The following is a 20470-nucleotide window of genomic DNA, read 5'->3' as shown; positions in this document are numbered from 1 at the left end:
GTTATAATAAATGTGAAGTGCCTTAATCACTTCAACACATTCCATGTGCACAAAAATACTGAAACAGGTAGAAGCAAATTACTGAAGTGAAAATGAAGGAGGTGAGATGCAACATGCACAGCACACTAGGAGAAGCCTTAGAGAATTGTGACAAACCATTCACAGCCGAGACACTGTCATTTGGATTCTTAAAACCCTTTTCCAAAGTATTTTGGAGCCATAAGATTTGCTCATAGTTATGGAACAGGCATTTTGTAATTAGCTACTGCATACTAATCTGCCAATTTTTAATAAATCTAAATCGTATTATGAATACATTTAAATTTGACTGCATTTCTCGGGTTGGGAATTGATTGTAGCATGTCTGCTGCGTTGCTCAGCGTAATGGCATTTTGTAGGAAAGCTGCAAATCCGAACAAAGGTTTCTGTACTTCACACTGCTCCCCAGTGAGAAGAGCGTTTGAACAAATATCAGAAGTGTAAAAGGTTTGAGATACAGAGGAACACACAAAGCCCATTACCACAAAGGTAGACCCATGAATTGTAAGAAAAACCTGATGACCCTAAGGAAAGAATGGAAACAGATTAAGCTAGTTTGGCATGACGGCAACAATCAATGACTGAAGAAACTTAGAACCCAACACCAGAGACTTGTTAAGAAGAATGTACATTGGGGAACAATTTCATGAAAGTACATGAAATGTTAGCTTTTGGGGTTTGTTTTTTACCTTGTTCAAAAAACTGTGATCGCCTTTTTAAGTTTTTCAAAGAAATGGGTTCTGTGTCTATTTGAAAAAAATATGAAGATACAAAACAAGTCAGTGTGGTGTGGTTTGGTTTTATTTAATATCTGTCCAATGGATAAACACTATTCAGAGCATCCAACTTAAGCTGCATTGAAACAAACATCTTGTCAGCATAGTAGCCTATGTCATAGGAATGTGTTTACAAAAGTACAGTGCTCCTACTCTATACATCATCTTTCAGTGTTCAAATTTCAGCAGAGGCAGAGCTAGGGCAGTAAACGAGATTGCTGGGAAACAAACAACCAGAAAACCTGGACATTTATCTCTGTTCGTTTCATTGGGTGGCCTGGGATAAGTCATTATCTCTTGGCCTGAACAATCTTACAGGGTTGCTGTAATATACTTCCACATCAGTGCCATGAACTCCTTGGATGAAGGGTGAGATAAAACATGTAGTAATATCATTAAATGTTGTCCTGTAGGGTCTGGATGGGCTTCTTGCTCAGACAAACGTTTCTTTCAATTCTTTAGTTATTTATCATGTTGTACATGCTACTTCTATTCAGCCTGCATTTTTAGAAAGCTCACATCAGCCTAAATATAACTCTCAAACAAAACAAATCTTAAATAAGTGCACTAAGCTCATGACAAGTATCAGGTGTCCTTAGATCAGCAAATGCGGTGTTTTCTTGCCAGTGGAGGGTTCACTTCAATTTATATGTGCTGCAGGCCGGAATTATAAAAATGCATTCTTAATCTAACTGCATGGGTATAGGCCAGACTTGAGAAACTTGGGCTCCCAAATTTTGCTGAACCACAACTCCCATCATCCTTATCTACCAGGACCAATGATAAGGATGATGGGAGTTGTGGTCCAACAATATCTGGGGATCCAAGTTTGAGAAAGGCTGGCATAGGCACACTAAGCTGTTGCCATCAACACACCACTGAAATAGATGGAAACTGCAAGGGAAACTAAGCTCTTGGTCCGAAATGCATTCTAGTTTTATATTACAGGATAGGTTTTCTCTTCATTTGCCTTCCTCAAAAGTCTAAACTTTCAAAAAAACATACACTAACTCCAAGTCTTACTGGGCACACATAAATTTTCACCATACAATTTTCTACACATTGAATATCCTTTTCTTTTTTCTTTCAAAAAGCATTTTATAGAGTATCTCCCTCCAAGCACACATGCGCGCGTGTGCACACACACACACAAGCTCGGATTGACGTGACAGTGAAAGGCAGGTAAGCCCGTGAACTTGCTAGGACCTCAATGCCAGTACTGTTTAAAATTATTTTCGCCTTCCCCCCTCTCTTCTTTCATTCTTATTACGCACACTCATATTGTCAGTCATCCAGAAATAAAGGAACTAGCTGCCATCTTGTTAGCAGTTCTTTATATATGCACAATGCTTCCAGAAGAGAACCCAATTTGTCTTCTGCATGCAATTATATTTATGAGCCACCTAAGAAAATTGGAAGTTCTTATATTTCAACTGTTCACAACTCCCCAGTACACCATATCCACTAGGTATACATTTTCCCCTTCAATCCCAACCATTGCCTACAGCTAGCAATTGGAAAGTTCTGATGGTTTTACCTTTTTTCTCACTGGAATTTGCATCTCCTTGCATTCCATTGACCTTTGTTTCTGAATCCTGAAACCAGAAAAAATAACATACTGAAATATTTCCATGACTCTTAACTTCACCCCCCCCCCCCCGCAAAAAAAAAAACCTTATAACTACAACTGCTTTTGACACTCCTGGTAAGCCATGCAACCTGTAAAGCTAAAATAGATATTTTTGATCCTACCCCTAAAGAACTTTACTTTTATGCATATTTAATAAATGATGTAGAGTGAACAATCATTCATCTAGTAATTTATTACTGGATTTAAAATCTAAAAGATCTAGCAATCAGTTTATGTGCCATTATGGGCTTCTGATGCTTAGAAAATCAAGAGAAGAGATTTCGTGGAACTTGTTCCTCCGTCTTCAAGAAGGAAAGGGTTATGCAAATGTTTCTCAGACTTCTGGCAGCTAAGTTAAGTTTTCCGATTTAATACTGAACATGCAAGATGGTAACTGGCATGCTCATTGATTTGCTTTGTCGCAAATAACTGGCTAGTAATTTGCTTTGTTGTTGCACTGGGAGAAGCTGAATGATCCAATGAATGAATGGACAACCAGGAAATTGAGAGCTAAATTTGTGGTTCAACTCTGAATTGCTTTTGGTTTTCTGGTGGGTGGTGGTGGGTTTTTTGGATATCTGTTCAGTGAAGGTTTATAGATAAATATAATTATTGCCTACCCACCCAAGGCGGTGCAAGAGATGCAGTAGGGAAAAATTACCTACCTGGATGGGAAGAAAGCAAGGCCAGAACAGAGAAACTACATGACAGCAGTGAGCAGATGCCTCTATGGGTATTTACATTGGGTTCACAGGAAACTCCAGTAAGGAAAAAAAGTTTCCTGCAGTATACTAATGCTTCTCTCATAGCGCAATAGAACGACTGACTTACATTGCCAGAATATGCAGCAGAAATATCTGGCCACATCACTTTTACATGTCCTGGCATAAAAAGTTGCTGGCCTGCATCGCCACCTAGCTAACAAAAGGACCTGGACTTCTGGTCAACAGGCCAAGACAACATTTCTTCATTAACCGAACCTTGGAGACGTTTAACTTTTATTAAGTGAGTACTTTCTAAGTGTTGGGAAAGATGGAGGGCACAAGGAGAAGGGGACGACAGAGGACGAGATGGTTGGACAGTGTTCTCGAAGCTACCAAGATGAGTTTGACCAAACTGCGGGTGCCTGGCGTGCTCTGGTCCATGGGGTCACGAAGAGTCGGACATGACTAAACAACTAAACAACAACAACAACTTTCTAGGCACAGTTTAATGTGGCTGAGAGAAGAAATGCAGAACCTCTTCCCAAATGCAAACGTAGGCATACTTACATCATTTCGAAAATTGTTGTGCAAGTCTTTTTGTGCTGATATGCTTTGACTTTTGGCTGAAGTGCTGTCCGCAGATGTCGCATCAATCCATTTGTTCTCAGGTGTACCTATAATGTTGGTAGCCATACTGGTGAGATTGAGGATTTTGTGCCTTGCATATGGCAGGGAAGGCTGGTCTTTGCCCCAGTCTGATTGGCATGTGGAGATCAAAAAATTGAAAAGTAGACAGGGAAGATGTCAAAGCATAAAGAAAAAGACTTAATGAAAATACATCAAAACCAAAACACACACAAAAAAGACAGGAAGACAGATGAAGTAGAAAGTGAATTGGAATTTGTATGTGTGGAAATTGGTTAGGGCTTTTTATGAACAGACCGCCTTCCCCCAAAAAGCAAGCATTAGTCAAAGGCAAGCACAAAGAACAATAGCAAGTTTACTAACTTTTATTCTTCAAATACAGGTATACACTACAGTGCTAGAATATCTGGACAGAGAAAGGACCTAATTGCAAGGGTTTGGTGTGGTGAATCGATCACATGGATGCTCTTCCAGGAAACTGAACCACAGAACTAATAATAAAAGTGATGGATTCTTTCTGCATCTCTCTGACAAGGTCAGGAAAATCAGTACTTCTGAAGGCTGGGGGAAGAAGAAACCTACGTGGATATATTTCTCCTTGAAAAAAGTTATCTCCCGTTTAAGAAAAGTAGACTTGCTAATGCAGATTTACACAGCTTTAACACATGCAAAAAACAACAACCCAAAATTAACAACAGCAGGAACTGTATTTACAATAAGCAGGTGCTGCCAGGAAAAAAGCTGTTGCTGCAGAAGGCTGCAGAAATAAAGGACTCATCCATCCCAACAAGTTCGCAGGCAAAGAACAGACACCTTTCAGGTCACACAGAAGTCACCCCAAGTAAAAGCTCACCCTTCTTGCCGTATCGCCTAACATCCATGACAAGGTTTCCAGTTTCTACTGAGCTGCCGATGGCTGCTTCCCACTGACTCTGGTCCATACCTGAAACCTTTGTGCCATTGAGAGTAAGGATTTCATCCTCAACATTCAATTGGCAAAAGTCTGCTGGGCTTCCTGGTGGTGATGGAAAGATGAGAGCTAACTTGTAATGTCAGAAACATGGGGCAGCTAAATAAAAAAGGCACTGACTTTAATGTTTTATGTTAGTTTTAAGGCTTATTTTTTGTATGTTTTATCTTTGTGAGAGCTGCTGCAATTGCTGCACTGCCTTGGAAAGAAAATGGGGGGGGGGGTTTAGAAGCCACTGAATAACTACCAGGACTTGTCATTCATATTTAACATACAATATGTCTTTTCTTTTGCCTAAGACATAACTAAGCCGCTTCTGGTGAACCAGAGCAGTGCACGGAAAGACCATTTACCTTCCCACCGGAGCGGTACCTATTTATCCACTTGCACTTTGATGTGCTTTCAAACTGCTAGGTTGGCAGGAGCAGGGACCGAGCAACGGGAGCTCACCCCGTCGCGGGGATTTGAACCACCGACCTTCCGATCGGCAAGCCCTAGGCTCTGTGGTTTAGACCACAGCGCCACCGCATCCCACCTAGGAACTACTTCTATGCAAATAATTGTTGGAGTGCACCTTTGGGGGTGAAGTCAAACCACTGGAGAGTTACAGGGCCTGCTGTGGCTATAGATACTGGTATGGAAGAGACATGTTTTGTTGCAGCTGGGGCAGATGAAGGGGCCTAGACATGCTGCTACAGGTGCACCATGGCGTTAAAAGTGTGGATTAATTAAAAGACACAAGAGGTACAAATAATCATAATGACTCAGCATTATACAGCATTTATTGATAGTTAATTGACATGACTAGAATAGTTTGGTATTTTTATAGGCGTAAAGGTTTGTTGTGAATACAAAGCCAAGCAGTTAAGGTGGTGTGGCAGTTTCTTGGTTTTGAAAATTGTGAACAAGTATCTCCTACTCTCCTACATAAAAAAAGCTAAAAAGGCAAAAGCAACAAATGATCCTACATAAATCTAATATGCCACCCTAACAGACCCGCCAGTGAATCACTGCTGTTTTGCAACTTGTTATCTATGTCACCTCTGTGAACATTTTAAAAACACACTCATATTTCCTCTGTTTACATTGGTTTTCAACCATGTTGCTTAGCACAGCAGAGAAGTGTGAACACTTCAGAGCACTTTCCCACCTAAGATCAGGAGCACTTGCCAATATCAGTTCCAAGTTATGAAATGAGATTTTTTTAAAACAGGCACCCTCAAAGACGCACTCCTCCACTGTCTCCCGAGACAGACGGATGCCAACCGTGGTGAAATTTTAATAATCTTTTCTATCACCAACCCCACACCTGTTTCCCATCTTTCCCTCCAAGGAGCTGACATGTGAGGTTACTCAGCTTTAGTCTAACTCAGGCATGTCCAACTTTCAAGAAATTGGGATTTACTCCCACTATAAAAAAACCTGGCAGTGATCTACCAAAATTGTCAATGTTGTTGAGCTTTTTTTAGGTGGCGGGAGGGTCCTGAGATCTACCACGGTCTACCTTTTGGACATCCCTGTTCTAACGTTCTAACTCATCTGCAACATTGACAGTGAACTTGCCAGACCAACTTTACCAGAATGGAGACCTGAATACAGGGTTCTCCTGCCCGAGTTAATGCCACAATGGCTCTAAAGCACATTTCAGGTTTTAATGCAGAAAGTTCCAGGTGCAACACGCAGCATCTTGAACCAATAAGGTCTCGGACAACAGTTCTGCAAAAGACTTCTTTGCTCAGTGCTATCCAGCAGAGCTGTTCCATGTTGTGAGGGACCTTTTACATCATGGCAAGCAGACTTTACATGAGGTCATGGAACCCTATTGTGACCTATTTGCAAAGCACTTTGCAGATAAAATTACTTAGATCAGCTTCGACTTGAACTTTGCAGGAGTCCGGAGGAATTTTGGATTAGAGAGTCTGTTTGTCCTGTTTAATTGGATAGCTTTCAGCTGATTGGCTGTGAGGAGGTAGGCAAAATCTCTGGGGGAGAATGGATTCAATGGCCCATTATCTTGATTATTGCTTATCCTGTATGATAAACAAACTGTCTCAGCTTCTGTTGAGCTAAGGACACTATAGAATGCCTCCCTTTGGCCATAAAAAGGCAGTGATATGACTTCTATTTAGCAAACTATCTTTGAACCACCTTGAAGCTGAGTAACTATAGTTCTTTGTCTAATATGGTTACTTCGAGGCTACTGCAGTGCATACTATGTGGGGCTTCCCTTGCGCTTGATACAGAAGCTGCAGTTAGCACAGAATGCTGCAATGCAATTGCTGACAGAAGTGAGACCTTGTCAGCATATAAGACCTGAGCTTAGAGATCTGCGCAGGTTGTCAATTTGTTACCAGGTCAAGTTGAAAGCTCTTCCCCACGGCCTGTGCCATCTAGCGTTCTGTAAGGATCTATCTTTTTCTCCATGCTTCTTAATATATGCATGAAGCTGCTGAGAGAGGTCATTAGTTTCTGGGCTGCATTCAAGGCACTGGCCATTCAGGGTTTTATAGGTTGAGATATTTCCGTGAAGGAACATTCTTTCACCTCTGGTGGACTTGTCCTAGAGTGAAGGCTTTCTGGGAAATGATATATAATGAGCTGAAAAAGGTGTTTAAGTACACCTTTCCTAAGAAACCAGAGGCCTTCCTTCTGGGCATTGTCGGCCAGAAGGTGTTAAAGAAGGACCGAACATTCTTTATGTATGCAACAACAGCAGCAAGGATACTTGTCGCTAAGCATTGGAAAACTCAAGATCTACCCACACTGGAAGAATGGCAGATGCAACTGATAGACTATATGGAACTGGCCGAGATGACTGGCAGAATCCGAGACCTGGGAGAAGAGACGGTGGAGGAAGACTGGAAGAAATTTAAGACTTATTTACAAAAATATTGTAAACTGTATGAATGCTAAGAAGGATGCCAGAGTATAAAAAACTTGGCACCATTAAGCTAGGTGAAGTGAAATATGAAGAGAAGCTAAATTTAAGAAAAGGCAAAGTTTGGGAAATTTTAGGTTATATTTTAATTTTGGAGATTTGAATTAAAGTTACCTAAATTAGAGAAACAACATCAGAAAATAGATAATAAGAATAGAAAAAAGGGGATAAATTTGCTGGATAGAAATTTATTGTCAGGAATGCAGGAGCGGGAGATGTGAGGGAGTCCAAGAAATTGAGAAAATTATGTTAAAAGATGTGTTATATTATATTGTTTCTTTGGTATTGTAATTAAGATAAAAACTATCAATAAATATTATTAAAAAAAATATATAGGTTGAGATATTTCCTGATGTGGCTTCTACTCCAATGAATGACTTGTCAAGTAAGGTTCAGGAGGCCTGTTGCGATACTGCTTTTCAGGAGGCTGGCGAAGAATTGTCTTTTAAAATAGGTTTTTGATTCAGATAGCAAAAGTTTATAGGTTTTTGATAGCAGAATCTGGATGGCCATTTATGATCTAGCTGAGATTCCTACATTGCATGGGGTTGGGATAGATGAACCTCGGGGTCCCTTTCAACTCTACAGTTATTTGATTCTATGATTAATGGTGCAATTTGGCCAGCTCAGTTTGTTGCTGGAATTTGTTAAACAGGGTGGATGCCGTTAATTCCTTAATCGGAATGTAAATTGTGGTGCTTTGGCAATTCTGTCTGTTTTTATTGCTGTTTGTGCCACCCTGGGTTTTCTTGGAGAAGCAGTAGGGACTGGACTTTTAAAAGAGAAATAATAAAAATCATTCTGCTTTAGGCCTGGGAGAGCAGCTATCAATATGTGCCCACAGCAGTGGGAAAATGAACCAATCGCCTGACTTGGAGGGTGACAAAAGGGTGACAGCTGCATGCGTTAAGATGGTTGCCTGAATCTATAACTTCATGGCCTCTACTTGTACCGAAAGCACCACAATCAACGTTGCCTGTGCTAAGTTTCACGGATTCAGGAGTTGTCCCAGACTTGTTGTAGGTCAGACTCTGAGCTTCTTTAATTATTAAAATCTTAATCTCACTGCTTAGTAAATTACAGAAAAACCTTTACTGCTCCTTCTGCTATCGCATGCTTCATTGTCGAAGAGCTCTAATTAATTCCTTCTGGGAGGCCAGAAAGAGAAACTACAGTTTCTATTAGGGAAATAATCCTTTTTTGTTGTTTTAAGAGTAGGGGGGGGAAACAAAGTTTTGTAAATTAATGACGCTTTACAACAAAGCAATACTGCTGATATAATTTCTTCACAAAAATGTCATGCAAGTCAAAGAGCTGATATAAGAGACATCATTTCTTTCCTCTGAAGTATTGGAAGGGTGTTACTTGAATATGAAAAAGTTGATAAATTTAAAATTCTAGCTCAGCTAAAGCTTGCTTATTTTCTTTTAATACTATTAATGATCATCATTATTTGTTACTTATATGTTATGATGACATACATTGTTTTGTTTTTGTCACAAAAGGAAATAAAAATTATTTATTTTTAAAAAACAACCATCATTATTTTATTCAAAGGCAACTAAGAATTTATTGACAGTATTGTCAATGAGTTTAACTACATAAAAGACAAAAGACAAATCTTACCTTCTTCCTTGCATGCAAATTATTTTAAAAAGTGCAATGCATCTATAGGAGAAAATTAATTAACTTTGGGGGGGGGGACATTTTTTTCCTAGCTGCTACTGGAGATCTACAGTTGACAACATAATCAATCACACATGCAAATAAGAACACAAATTAATCTTAGAGCATTCTCTCTCTACCATTCCCAACAGTTTTTCTTTTTCCAGCAGCCTTGCCACCCGAATCTGCAACCTGAATTCTTCAGATCAATGTATATCAATTGCTTGCCTTCCAATTACCTTTCTCCAGGCAAGCACATTAAGAATTTTACATGGGAATTTTTACCTTCTTCTATTGACTTCACGAAGACTCCAGAAGGATCCTGGTGCACTGCAAACCCAAAACTCCGACTGCTACCTGGTCTCTGGTTTATACTGATTCTCATATCACTGTACTGGTCCTGAAAAAAAAATTAAATAGAACATGATACTGCTGTATCTGGTGTCACAGGCTCCTACATGGAGGAAAGTCTATCCATTAAATAGGTGAGGCAACTTACAATGTGCGCTCTGGGCTTTTAAATTATCTATCAAGCAGACAGAAGTGTTCTCTGCACTAAAAAAGGCTAGCTAGTGCTTTACTTTGGCAACTAATTTTAAATGTTGCATTCTTATAAATACTTGGGCCTTGCTGATAAGACCTATTAAGAGGTGCTTCAGTGGACAGAAAGTAAACCCTTTGATACGCATACCAGTGATGACAGGCAGTTCAATTGCTCAAACAACTACGTTTTTACTTCTGCCTCTTGCATTCAGCAAATGAAGACTAACTCGAGATTAAAAAACGCTCCAGGCACATTTGCTGGTGAGAGTCCCCCATTCATATGCCTCAATAATCCATGTGTTGACAGAAGCTCCTTTGGTAGCCATGAATATGTTTTGTATTTGAAGATAAGCTGCATTCTCATGATACGAAAACCAACACACACATACGCCACAACCAACTAACCAACCTACCTCACCAAGTCAGACAGGTATTAACCATGATCTAGAGGCCTAAAATTTGAACGGAAGAAGCGCTTGCCAGATCAGGCCAGAAGCCCTATCTAGTCCACTATCATCTTCTTACAGCAACTAAACTGATGCGTATAGGAATCCCATAAGCAGAACCTGAGTGCCATAGCACCCTCGACACCTGGGATTCCTCCTAGCAACTGGTACTGGTCTCCAGCAGTGGAGGTAGAACATAGTCACAGTAGATAGTAGCTACTGGTAGTCCTATTCTCTTTTGGGAATATGTGTGGTTCAATACACCCCAACTATTACACAAATATCAAAACATTAGCCCACCTCTCCCCCAAAGACTGGAGGGTTCAAAGCTGAAAGCATTGTCAAGGAAGAAATTGGTTTAAAATGTCTGGAAAATCCGAGAGTATGGCAGCCCATATCAGAAGTGTTGATTTGGGGGGGGGGGATTCCCCCCCAAAAAGCTCAGCAACTTTGGCCAAAACAAACAAACAAACAGCTCCACCCTATGGCAACCCTAGATTAACTCGCTCACTAACCATACAGCAGGTGGAAGACGTTCTGGTGCATTTCCTAGAGGCAAATCTCCTGATTAGTGTGAATTTAAAAGTTTTTTGGGGGGGAACGGGTGGATCCACAGCTCAGAGGAAGGGTGCTTAATCCTTTTCATGCCTTCCTGTCATCATGCTAACACAGGACAAGGCAGGCGGTACATACAGCTGAACACCGGGTCTGGGTGTTTTACTTCTGCTCACTTGAATCAAGCTTGGATTGAAGGAGAGGGAACCAGCTGGGGGTATCCAACTTCATTAACCAACCAATTTTTATACAGAGGCATTCACAGGGATATTTAAATCATGAGGGTAGTTCTACATGACCTAGACAGAAGGGTTTGAATCCTTCTGCTCACAGGATGTGGCAGAGGGAAAGGGGATCAGATCTGTGCTGCGTACAAAGGAGCACTCTGCTCACAGGATCTCGGATCCAACTTCTGGAAGCTGGTACACACACAGTCCGAGGCACACTGATCATGATTCTTATTATCAGCTTTCATACTTTGAGTGGAGGTTCTGGTACTGAGCCTCCTTCATGCTCTGAGGTCTGAAATTGGGCTAGAACAAGACTGTTGTCTTACTAAAGTTCCCTGAACATTGCTGTGGGTGAAGAAGGTAAAAAAGGCAAAAGGGAAACCATGTAACACTACACACCCACACAACCCAGTGATGTTAAATTCTCGAAAATAATCTTTTGGAGAATACTCTCGAGAATATTCTCGATTAATGATAATATTAGAGAATTTTCATTCAATCATTGTTCATTACCTACACTGGCAATATCACAGCTTGACTTATTATTCACTAGATTTTTTTAAATGTGGGTTGTAAAACTGGTTCTTAAATTAGAATATACAGTTTGTGGAAAATATTCTCATCCCTAATGAAAATGAACAAAATCAAAACTTGAAGGAGATAAAACTAAACTGAACAGAAATCAATAATCAGTAACAACAGCCCATCATGAGAGAAAAGAAAACTTAATAATGTTGGCAGCTGGGGTGTTTATTTACATTGTGGATGCGGAATCCAGGACCCAAAGATCCAAAATGGTTTTCCATGCCTCCCTTTGTGGCCAGGCCAGGCTGCTCACCAGCCCTGCTGCATGTGGCGTATGATGATGATGATGATAATTATTATTTATTTATACCCCGCCCATCTGGCTGGGTTTCCCCAGCCACTCTGGGCGACTTCCAACCAAATATTAAAAACAATACAGTGCCAGACATTAAAAACTTCCCTAAACAGGTCGCCTTCAGTTGCCTTTTAAAAGTAAAATAGTTGCTTATTGCCTTGACATCAGGTGGGAGGGCGTTCCACAGGGCAGGCACCACTACCGAGAAGGCCCTCTGCCTGGTTCCCTGTAACCTCACTTCTTGAACCGAGGGAACCGCCAGAAGGTCCTCGCCGCTGGACCTCAATGTCTGGGCTGGATGATGGCGATGGAGACGCTCCTTCAGATATACTGGACCGAGGCCGTTTAGGGCTTTAAAGGTCAGCACCAGAACTTTGAATTGTGCTCGGAAACATACTGGGAGCCAATGAAGATATTTCAGGACCGGTGTTATATGGTCTCGGCGGCCGCTCCCAGTCACCAGTCTAGCATTCTGGATTAATTGCGGTTTCCGAGTCACCTTCAAAGGTAGCCCCACATAGAGCGCATTGGAGGAGTCCAAGCAGAAGATAACTAGAGCATGCACCACTCTGACAAGACAGTCTTGTACAAACCTGAGTCTTTTCTGTGGCTGCAATGTACCCTTACTGTACAAAATGGAAGAGCAAAACCTGCTGCTTTTGCCTCTGGCTGGCTACATATCCACTACAGGCATGTGGCCCCCCAGAAGGCTGCCCATGAGGCAATGTGGCCCTTGGGCTGCAAAAGGTAACCCACCCACTTATTTACACGGATTCCTCTCCTGGCCTATCCTAAAGGTGGCATTAAAGCACAATGGCAATGATGAAATGGATAAACATATTCACAGCCAACAGAGAGCAAGCCTGAATGGAAAAGCTTTAAGGCAGGATGGGGAGCCTTCATCCCTCCAGATGTTGTCAAACTACCACTGACATCATTCCCAGCTAGCATGGCTGATGGCCAGGGATGGTGGGAGTCCAGCAATACCTGGAGGGTCCCCACCTCTACCTTAAGGGGAAAGGGTGTTGATGTTACAGGTTGGGAGAAGATAAATATAATCAAGTGGAAACATTTAAGGTAAGAGTAAACCCTTGCCATACAAGTGTAGTCTGATTTCTAAATCTCACTGAATGCATTTAAATGCAAGCTCCCCCAATCAATGTGTGCTATCTTTGTCTAAGCAGCAGAAACAATTCTAGTCTTGGGGTATTATTTAGTGCATTGAATTGCACCCAGGCTCAAATTTCTGCTTCCCAGAGGCTCAAGCACAAAAGAATTATTGCCTTTTATTCAAACTGTACCTGCATTTCAGCAGCTAAATAGGCAATCAACAATCTCCTTGCAACTTTCAGAATAAGTTGACTGGGAATAAATGTTTGTTCGGAACAAAAGGAGAGGGCTGTCGCCTTCCCATGGGCTTCCCAGAGGCATCTAGCAGGTCACTGTGGGGAACAGGATGTTGGCTCAGAGAGCTCTTTTGTCTGACCCAGTGAGGCTGTACTATGTGGGGTAAAGGGGAAATGCACAGAGGCTAGGTTTCCCCATCTTTGAAGTCACATCCACACCAAACATTTAAAGCACATGGCTTCCTACAAAGAATCCTGAGACCTGCAGTTCACCCATCCCAGAGTGGCAATTCGCAGCACTCTTAATGAACTACAGTTCCCATGTTTCTTTAAATGCATAGTGTGGATGTGATCTGAATCACCAGGATATGTCTCACTCAAGACTCTACTATCTGTTGTCAGTGCTTCTCCCCTTTCATTATACCTGCACTTATTGTACTAGTTGGGATACATATTTCAGATGCTCAGAATTGCAAAATGAATTACGCTGATTTGGAAACCTATTATTTGGCTTCCCAAATGACAATCAATTGTAAGAAAAAAATGTTAGAAAAGGGTTGCGTTAAGATTTGTTTTAAGATATGGGTTGAAATGAAAACACTTTTTTTAAAAAGCCACACCTAGGGATTAGACAACTGTCTGGGAAAGTCACTTCATGGATCACATCCCAGGGTCTAATTAACATTTCCTTGCTCTAAGATAAATAATACCTATAAGGAAAGTAAGGAATGCTACTCACTAAGTGGATAGTCATTAAGTGTTGCAAGATACAAGGGTACCAAAGTTCTGGCTGCTGACACTAATTTTACATTTCTAAGTGAGGAATGATGGGGACACAACAGCTTCTGTCAGTATCATTAAAAAAGCTCTAGTTTCTGAAGCTGGAATTAAATCACTTTCGTAACTTGCGAGACTGCAAACCCATAGCAGTGGGGCAAGTTCAAGCTCAGAAGAATTATACACCCAAGTGATGTTTGTGCCATAGCATTTGCCATGAATGAAGAGACATTCTGGTGTTTGGGCTGCCATACGTCCGGATTTCCCTGGCCATTACCGGGATTTCAAAGGTGGAATTGACATCTAGGAGAATTTCTGAAAGGTGGCCTCTGTCATGGATCTTAGGCAAGTCAATTGAAAAAGTGTGGGTTTTTTTGGCCTTCTTGTACAAGAAGCTCAAGTTTATCTACAAAAAAATTGGGGTGTCCTGGTTTTTACTTTTTGAAATATGGTAACCCTACAGCTGTTCAGTTTTCTTTTACCAATGGGAACAGTTAGGAAGACACCATCAAACAGCACACAAGCTCAGACACCTCCTCCCATGCACATCTGCTTATTTAGTCTGGGGATCAAGATGTCAGCATTTGCAGAAACAGTTTGAAAAGAGAATGATGGAAGGAGATTCACTTCAAAGTTTAGCTGAACAGTTCATGAGCTGGGAGTAGCAAGAACGAGAAAAATAAAAATGGAAGGTGAACAATACTTAGCAAGTTTATAAACAAATGTTCAAAGCTAATCTCTTTGCCCTTCCAGGATGGAAATGTACTATATTATTAAACTGACTGCAGGGGGAAAGTCAGATAATCCGCAACACCTGGTTAAAGTGTTGCAAATAATTGTGAATGCAGAAGTAGCAGAACAAGCCGCCCAACAATTGCATGTTTATATTACAAACTGGAAAATAATTTCAGGCCCACATCCGTCAGGACATCAATTAGATCTGCAATGTGTCTTGGGAAGATGAATGAACCTACTGTTTCCTTCAGTAATTCAGGCTTCAACCCAAACACGACAGTTTCAGTTATTGTTTATCTATTATTTGCCCTAAGAATTTCATTATGCTGCCTTGCTAATGCCACCTCAATCTTTTTTGTGCAGGTTCAGTTGAAACACTTGCAGCTTGCCCTTCCTGCCTTGTATCTTGCAAGCGACTTACGAAAACAGTACTAACACCACTAAAAAGCACAACTAAACCAGCTACAAATTTAACACAAGGATCAAAGATTAAACACCAACAGATGAGTTCCTTAATTTAGAAAATATGGACCATTATCTTTAATTTGCTGCCATACTACTTCTAGAAATTATTTCTACACCTGCAAAAATCCAAAATCCTCATGGAAATGATTGACATGGCCCTACTCCCCCAAGCCACTATTCTAACTTTTCTGGAAGGGATTTACTAGCAGGTAAATTTACTAGCATGCATTGTTTGTGTGTTGAATCTAAATAACTCTACTTATCAGGCTAAATCTCTCTTGAACTGCCCTAGCCAATGTTGCTGCCTTATTTTCCGTTCTGTATCTGAAAGAACTTCCTCCTATCCTAGTCTCACCTGCCAAATGTAAAATTACAGTTCACCTTGGACAGAGACCACGCATACCCTCCTGTGCCCACTGCTCCTAGCACAACAACAACATCCAACAAAGCATCACAATCTGTAAATGCTAGCATCTCTCCATACTCACTTGTGCTCTTGAAACCTCAGTCTCTGGATGGCTTGTTTGTTCTGCTGCTGAAGATCCAGCTGCAATTGAGTCCTGGGTAGTATGATGCTCTGATTTAGGGCCCAAGTGATTAACATCTGCACCTTCGCTCGCAATGGCAGCATTCTCTGTAGGCGATTGTCTTGTCTTTGTCCTGTCCTCAGCAGATGAGTATCTTGTCCAAGTCTTGTCCTCAGAACTTCTTAGGTCACTTATAGATTGGCTTTGTCCAGCTTCTGGCTTAGAAAGTGAATTGCTGGTGAATGCATACTGAGTTCTCTTGGACACATCTACTTCTCCATTATATTTTGGGGCGTCATCCATCTAGGAAAGGAGGCAGTAGTTTGTGGGGTTTTTTTAAAAAAAGATTATTATTTACAATTGGTTTCAACATGTCGCCCTAAATGTTTGCCTTCTTCCTCATGTTCTCTCAGGCCCTCTGCCCGCTACTGACTGGCATCATCACTATTCGAGTAGATTTCAAAAAATAAAAATTATATACCTTTGGTCAGAGTAAAATATTCAAGGAATAAACTGCCTGTGCTGCAGTATATGGAGGTAATTAAATTAAACCCTTTAAAATCATGAGTTGGGGTAGCCTGACGTAACAGAGACACAGATCCACTGAAAAGAAGCAGCACAAAATGCATTTACTGCTTTGTTCTCCTTTAGCAGCAACTTCATTGTCTGTTGCAAGTCTCTATGAGGTAAAACAATTTAATATCATTTCCCCCAAAATATTAGTTTATACAGAAACATCTGTCTATGTGTTTTAGGCACTAGACCAAGTAACTACTCATTGTTATTGCAACACATTTTTAATCATTTCTACATGGTGGGGGGAGGTGAAAGCTCCTTTGAGTTTATTCAGAAGAATTACCCACAGAGACATTAGGAAGATGGTTTGTTTTTTACCGTAAATGACCTAGGAAGTGATGAGATTCCTCTCGAATGGACACCAAAGGGCCTAGGTGTAACCACAGACGTTAGTCTGGCAGTATCGGTTTTCTGGTAACTTCTTGGGAGAGAAGCTGACACCCGAGCTGACCCAATTGGTGCATTTACTGAATGATATGTTGACAAAGAGGGCTGGTGCTTTTCTTCTGCTACACTCTTAGGTGGAGCTTGAGATTCGATTCTTGCATAGCTCTCTGTTCCTTTATTGCTCTCTTGACTGTTTTCTTCGCTCTTCAAGGAGCCGGCAGCATCGTTTTCAACAAGGTGCTCTTTTGAAGGCCTTGAAGGAATTTGCTCTCCACTAAACACATTGTCGTTTGACAAATACATTCGCCTGTTTTCCGCTCGATGCTCAGCGCTGCTATAGAGCCCTTGATCTCTGCCCTCCCTAAGGGGGGGAAAAGTGCATTATGACATCAGTGACATAAAGAACAGGTGGGATTTCAGTCATCATTTTGCTATTAGGTGTACTCTGAAGTGAAGACAGAACAGTAGAAAGGTTTGTGGCTATTATACAAGCTTAATCCGTGCACTCCTAAAAAGAGATCACAATTCTCTCTCTCTCTTTTTACATATAGTACTATGTATATTTTCAGAATGTTAGGTGTTTCCACAAATAACCTTCTCTTTGGCACATTTAGGAAGACATTTCTTATGGCTGGGTGCCCAATATATAGTGCAATCCTGTAATACTGAGTTCACTGAGACTTACTCTCAAGGATTATGCTGTGATCATGTACTGCAGCTTGTATGTTTTATTGTGGTTGAATGTAGGCTTTTCAAATAAAGGGTTTTATTTAAAAAAAAAACTAGAGATATTTCAATACGGGCATCTCCCAGTTGCCATTTTATTTGTTATGGCTTAATAAAGTCTTAATAAAGGCTTTCATTTGCTTCTGATTCCACTGGGAACACGCTGCAGTCACTCTACAGTTGAGTTGGAACAAAGACATGCAGAAGCCTTTGTCGTATTGTACCAAGAATAGCTCAGATAGACAAATATCAGGTTTTTTAATAATCTAGAAAGACGTCACCCTATCAGCTAGAAGCACAGCCACAAATACTATTACCGCAGGCATACTTAGTCAGAAGCAAGTCACAATGCAATCAATGGATCTTACTTCACACAAATAGTTTTAGGATCTGGGTGCAAACTCTACCAATCATTTTAGTTTGAAAAGGCAATAGGATTGAAAAGGGATCCATAAATTTAAACTTAAATTAGAACTTAATTATTCACTCCTTTTTTTAAAAAAATCTACTAAAGTGATTAACATACAGTGAAAATCATTTTATTAGCAGAAAACATCTTAATCACTTCTTAAGTACTGAAGGAATCAGTAACCATGGAGGAAAAGCTGAAGACTGAAATAAAGTAGTCACACTTGAGCGTTGAAAAGGTTTTTGGCTCCATCCTAATAACCCTTTTTACAAAGGAAGTCATTTAAACTCTGTGCAACCTACTCCTAAATAAACAGACGGAGCTGTTCGAAATGCTAAATATTGTTTGCCAACGTTACCTGTCCCTCTGCATTTCTCTCAGAGATTTGCCGCGTCTTTCGGAACTCTCAGAAGTTCTCCGCTCAATTTCTTCTCTCTCCTCCTTTTTCTTTTGCAAATCAGAAGTGTGGCTCTTACGACGGCTTTTCCATTTTGCCAAATCCTGAGTACAAATCAAGCAAATGAACACTGCATTTGCTACAGACCTTGGTAAGAGCTACTACTGTGAATGCTCACGGATCTCATTACCTATCCAAGAGTACTCATTCTGACTGGATGTTCAGGCGCTCCAATTTCACTCTACATGTCTAGTGTTCCTGCATTCTCAAGTATCTTCCTGCAAAATTGTCTCTAAAAGAGCTGGGCAGTGGCTGTCTTCTGTTCAGATGAAGAAGATAGTAGTCTCATGTTTAAAAGCATAAAGACTTTGCCAGGGAAAAGGAAGTACACTGTCTCAAAAGCAAATTTGTCAGTGTAAATATTTGCTCTCCCCTTTCACAACAACAGTCAATGGAGGTTTAATTTTAAATATACTTTTGTTCCAACAAAATAGGAACACAAGTGTGTATTTTATGTTTAGCTTGTCAGAACAGTTTAGGACAGTATTTTTTATTGTTTCCTATTGGATACAGTATAGAAACTCTTTTTAATTATGGGAATGACAGTTGGCTGGAAAAATGGTCCATCCCAAAATGTACCTTGGGTACCTGCATGAGGCATTCTGATTTAACAGGCTCTTGGCTCCTCTTGAAAACCATCAAGGCCGGGAATTGAATTCCCCTGCTTTTGTCCCATGGACAACAGTGCCATCCCTACAGTCAGTTTTCGCCATTTGCAGCCCTTCGTCTTGTAGTGCAAGACAAAAGAGCTGCAAGAGAAAATATAATTCCTTTCCCTTTTCCTCAAGGAGAGGTATACAGATTCTTGTCCTGTGCTGTCTTGAAGTGGCCACGAACCCTGAATTCCTCATGACTTAAAACTGAATAACTATTCATAATCATGACCAGTGGTGGACCTTGATTTCTTAAATTTCAGCAGCGTCCTTTTCCCAAGCCAAATTCGGTGCCCCCTGCCTCTTACCTTCCATTCTACATCATAGTTGCAGCTCCCCCTGTGGTGCTCCCAAGGCTCTGTGCCCAGAAAACAAATCTGGATCTTTGGAATTCCCACACCCCTCCCAAATTAAAGGCAAGTGGGCAGAGATTTGAAGGCAGAATAAATGGGAGTGGAGTGCTTACTGTGCCCACCCATTCCTTTTTTAAAAAAAATTTAGGCCTGAATTAGACTATTTGCAAAGTGAATCTGCATTTTACCTGAAAGTAGGGAGCACTAAATTCTAATTGGTACCACCCACTTTTTTGCTTCCCTTTGACTGTTGAAGGATCTTTATGCTGCAGGATTTGAAGTGCATCTTCAACATGCTGTTATATATTTATAAGTTAGGGGGTTTATAGGTTATAGATTTATAGGTTAAGGTTAGAGAGTATCATAGCTGATTTCCTTGGAGGAGATAGCTTGACTCATGTGTGTTTAAGATAAATCCCGGTGTGTATTTAAGATGCGTAATAAATAGTCCCTGTTAATCTTTTAATTAGCAAGTGTGAGGGCCCATCTAAATCAAACCCTGTGTGCTGGACCATGTGCCAGACACCCTTAATCCTGTGATGTCAACCTGGGTTCAAAGGTACGGGAGACAGCCTAATTTCCTTCAAGGTGAGAGCCTGGGGGTCAAAGGATCACCTAGGTGTGAGAATACAGAGGAGTAGGGACTATTTGTGCATTACAAAAGAGCAAGGCTTAGGTTAGCAAGGCTAGAGCAGGTGGGATGTGACCATTCTCAGGGAAAGGTAAGCAGCAGAGCAGGGACACTGCTGCTTTTGGAAGAAGCTGGCACCGCTTGGAATGTAATGCTCAGAACCCCCTCCACAGCAGGTATAGGTTATGTATATGTGCAATTAAACCATCTATCACTGGCTAACTCAACCTCAGATGTTTTGAGACTATAATTCCCATCTTCCCTGACCACCGGTCCTGCTAGCTAGGGATCATGGGAGTTGTAGGCCAAAAACATCTGGAGGGCCGAGGTTGAGGAAGCCTGGTCTATCATAAAGACACTGCAGTCTCCACTGTGCCTCTTTTTCCAAAAGGAAACACAAACCCCGG

General features: G+C 40.9%; 2 protein-coding genes across 43 annotated transcripts in view; one reads left to right on the top strand and one right to left on the bottom strand.

The window, feature by feature from the left end:
* The window catches only part of LOC310844094 (mediator of RNA polymerase II transcription subunit 22-like), a 304807-nt gene that overhangs the window by 136762 nt on the left and 147575 nt on the right, over nt 1-20470 (top strand). The window lies entirely within an intron of this gene.
* Nucleotides 1-20470, bottom strand: part of LMO7 (LIM domain 7) — a 148623-nt gene that overhangs the window by 21800 nt on the left and 106353 nt on the right. For 9 of the 42 annotated variants that reach the window (XM_083737727.1, XM_083737729.1, XM_083737731.1 and 6 more), the window contains 9 exons: nt 18328-18470; nt 16766-17195; nt 15833-16174; nt 9653-9767; nt 4648-4809; nt 3717-3904; nt 2353-2410; nt 729-785; nt 522-563 (listed from right to left, as the gene is read on the bottom strand). In XM_083737727.1, the coding sequence (XP_083593853.1) occupies nt 522-563; nt 729-785; nt 2353-2410; nt 3717-3904; nt 4648-4809; nt 9653-9767; nt 15833-16174; nt 16766-17195; nt 18328-18470 (1537 nt within the window). The remainder of the gene's footprint in view (nt 1-521; nt 564-728; nt 786-2352; nt 2411-3716; nt 3905-4647; nt 4810-9652; nt 9768-15832; nt 16175-16765; nt 17196-18327; nt 18471-20470) is intronic. The other 33 variants (XM_083737733.1, XM_083737732.1, XM_083737738.1 and 30 more) reach the window with 9 other exon arrangements.

Source organism: Podarcis gaigeae (assembly GCF_964106915.1).
Source record: "Podarcis gaigeae genome assembly, chromosome: 4".
Classification (NCBI taxonomy): Eukaryota; Metazoa; Chordata; class Lepidosauria; order Squamata; family Lacertidae; genus Podarcis; species Podarcis gaigeae.
The sequence above is the reverse complement of the archived record's forward strand: the minus strand, read 5'-3'. Positions and strand labels throughout refer to the sequence as shown.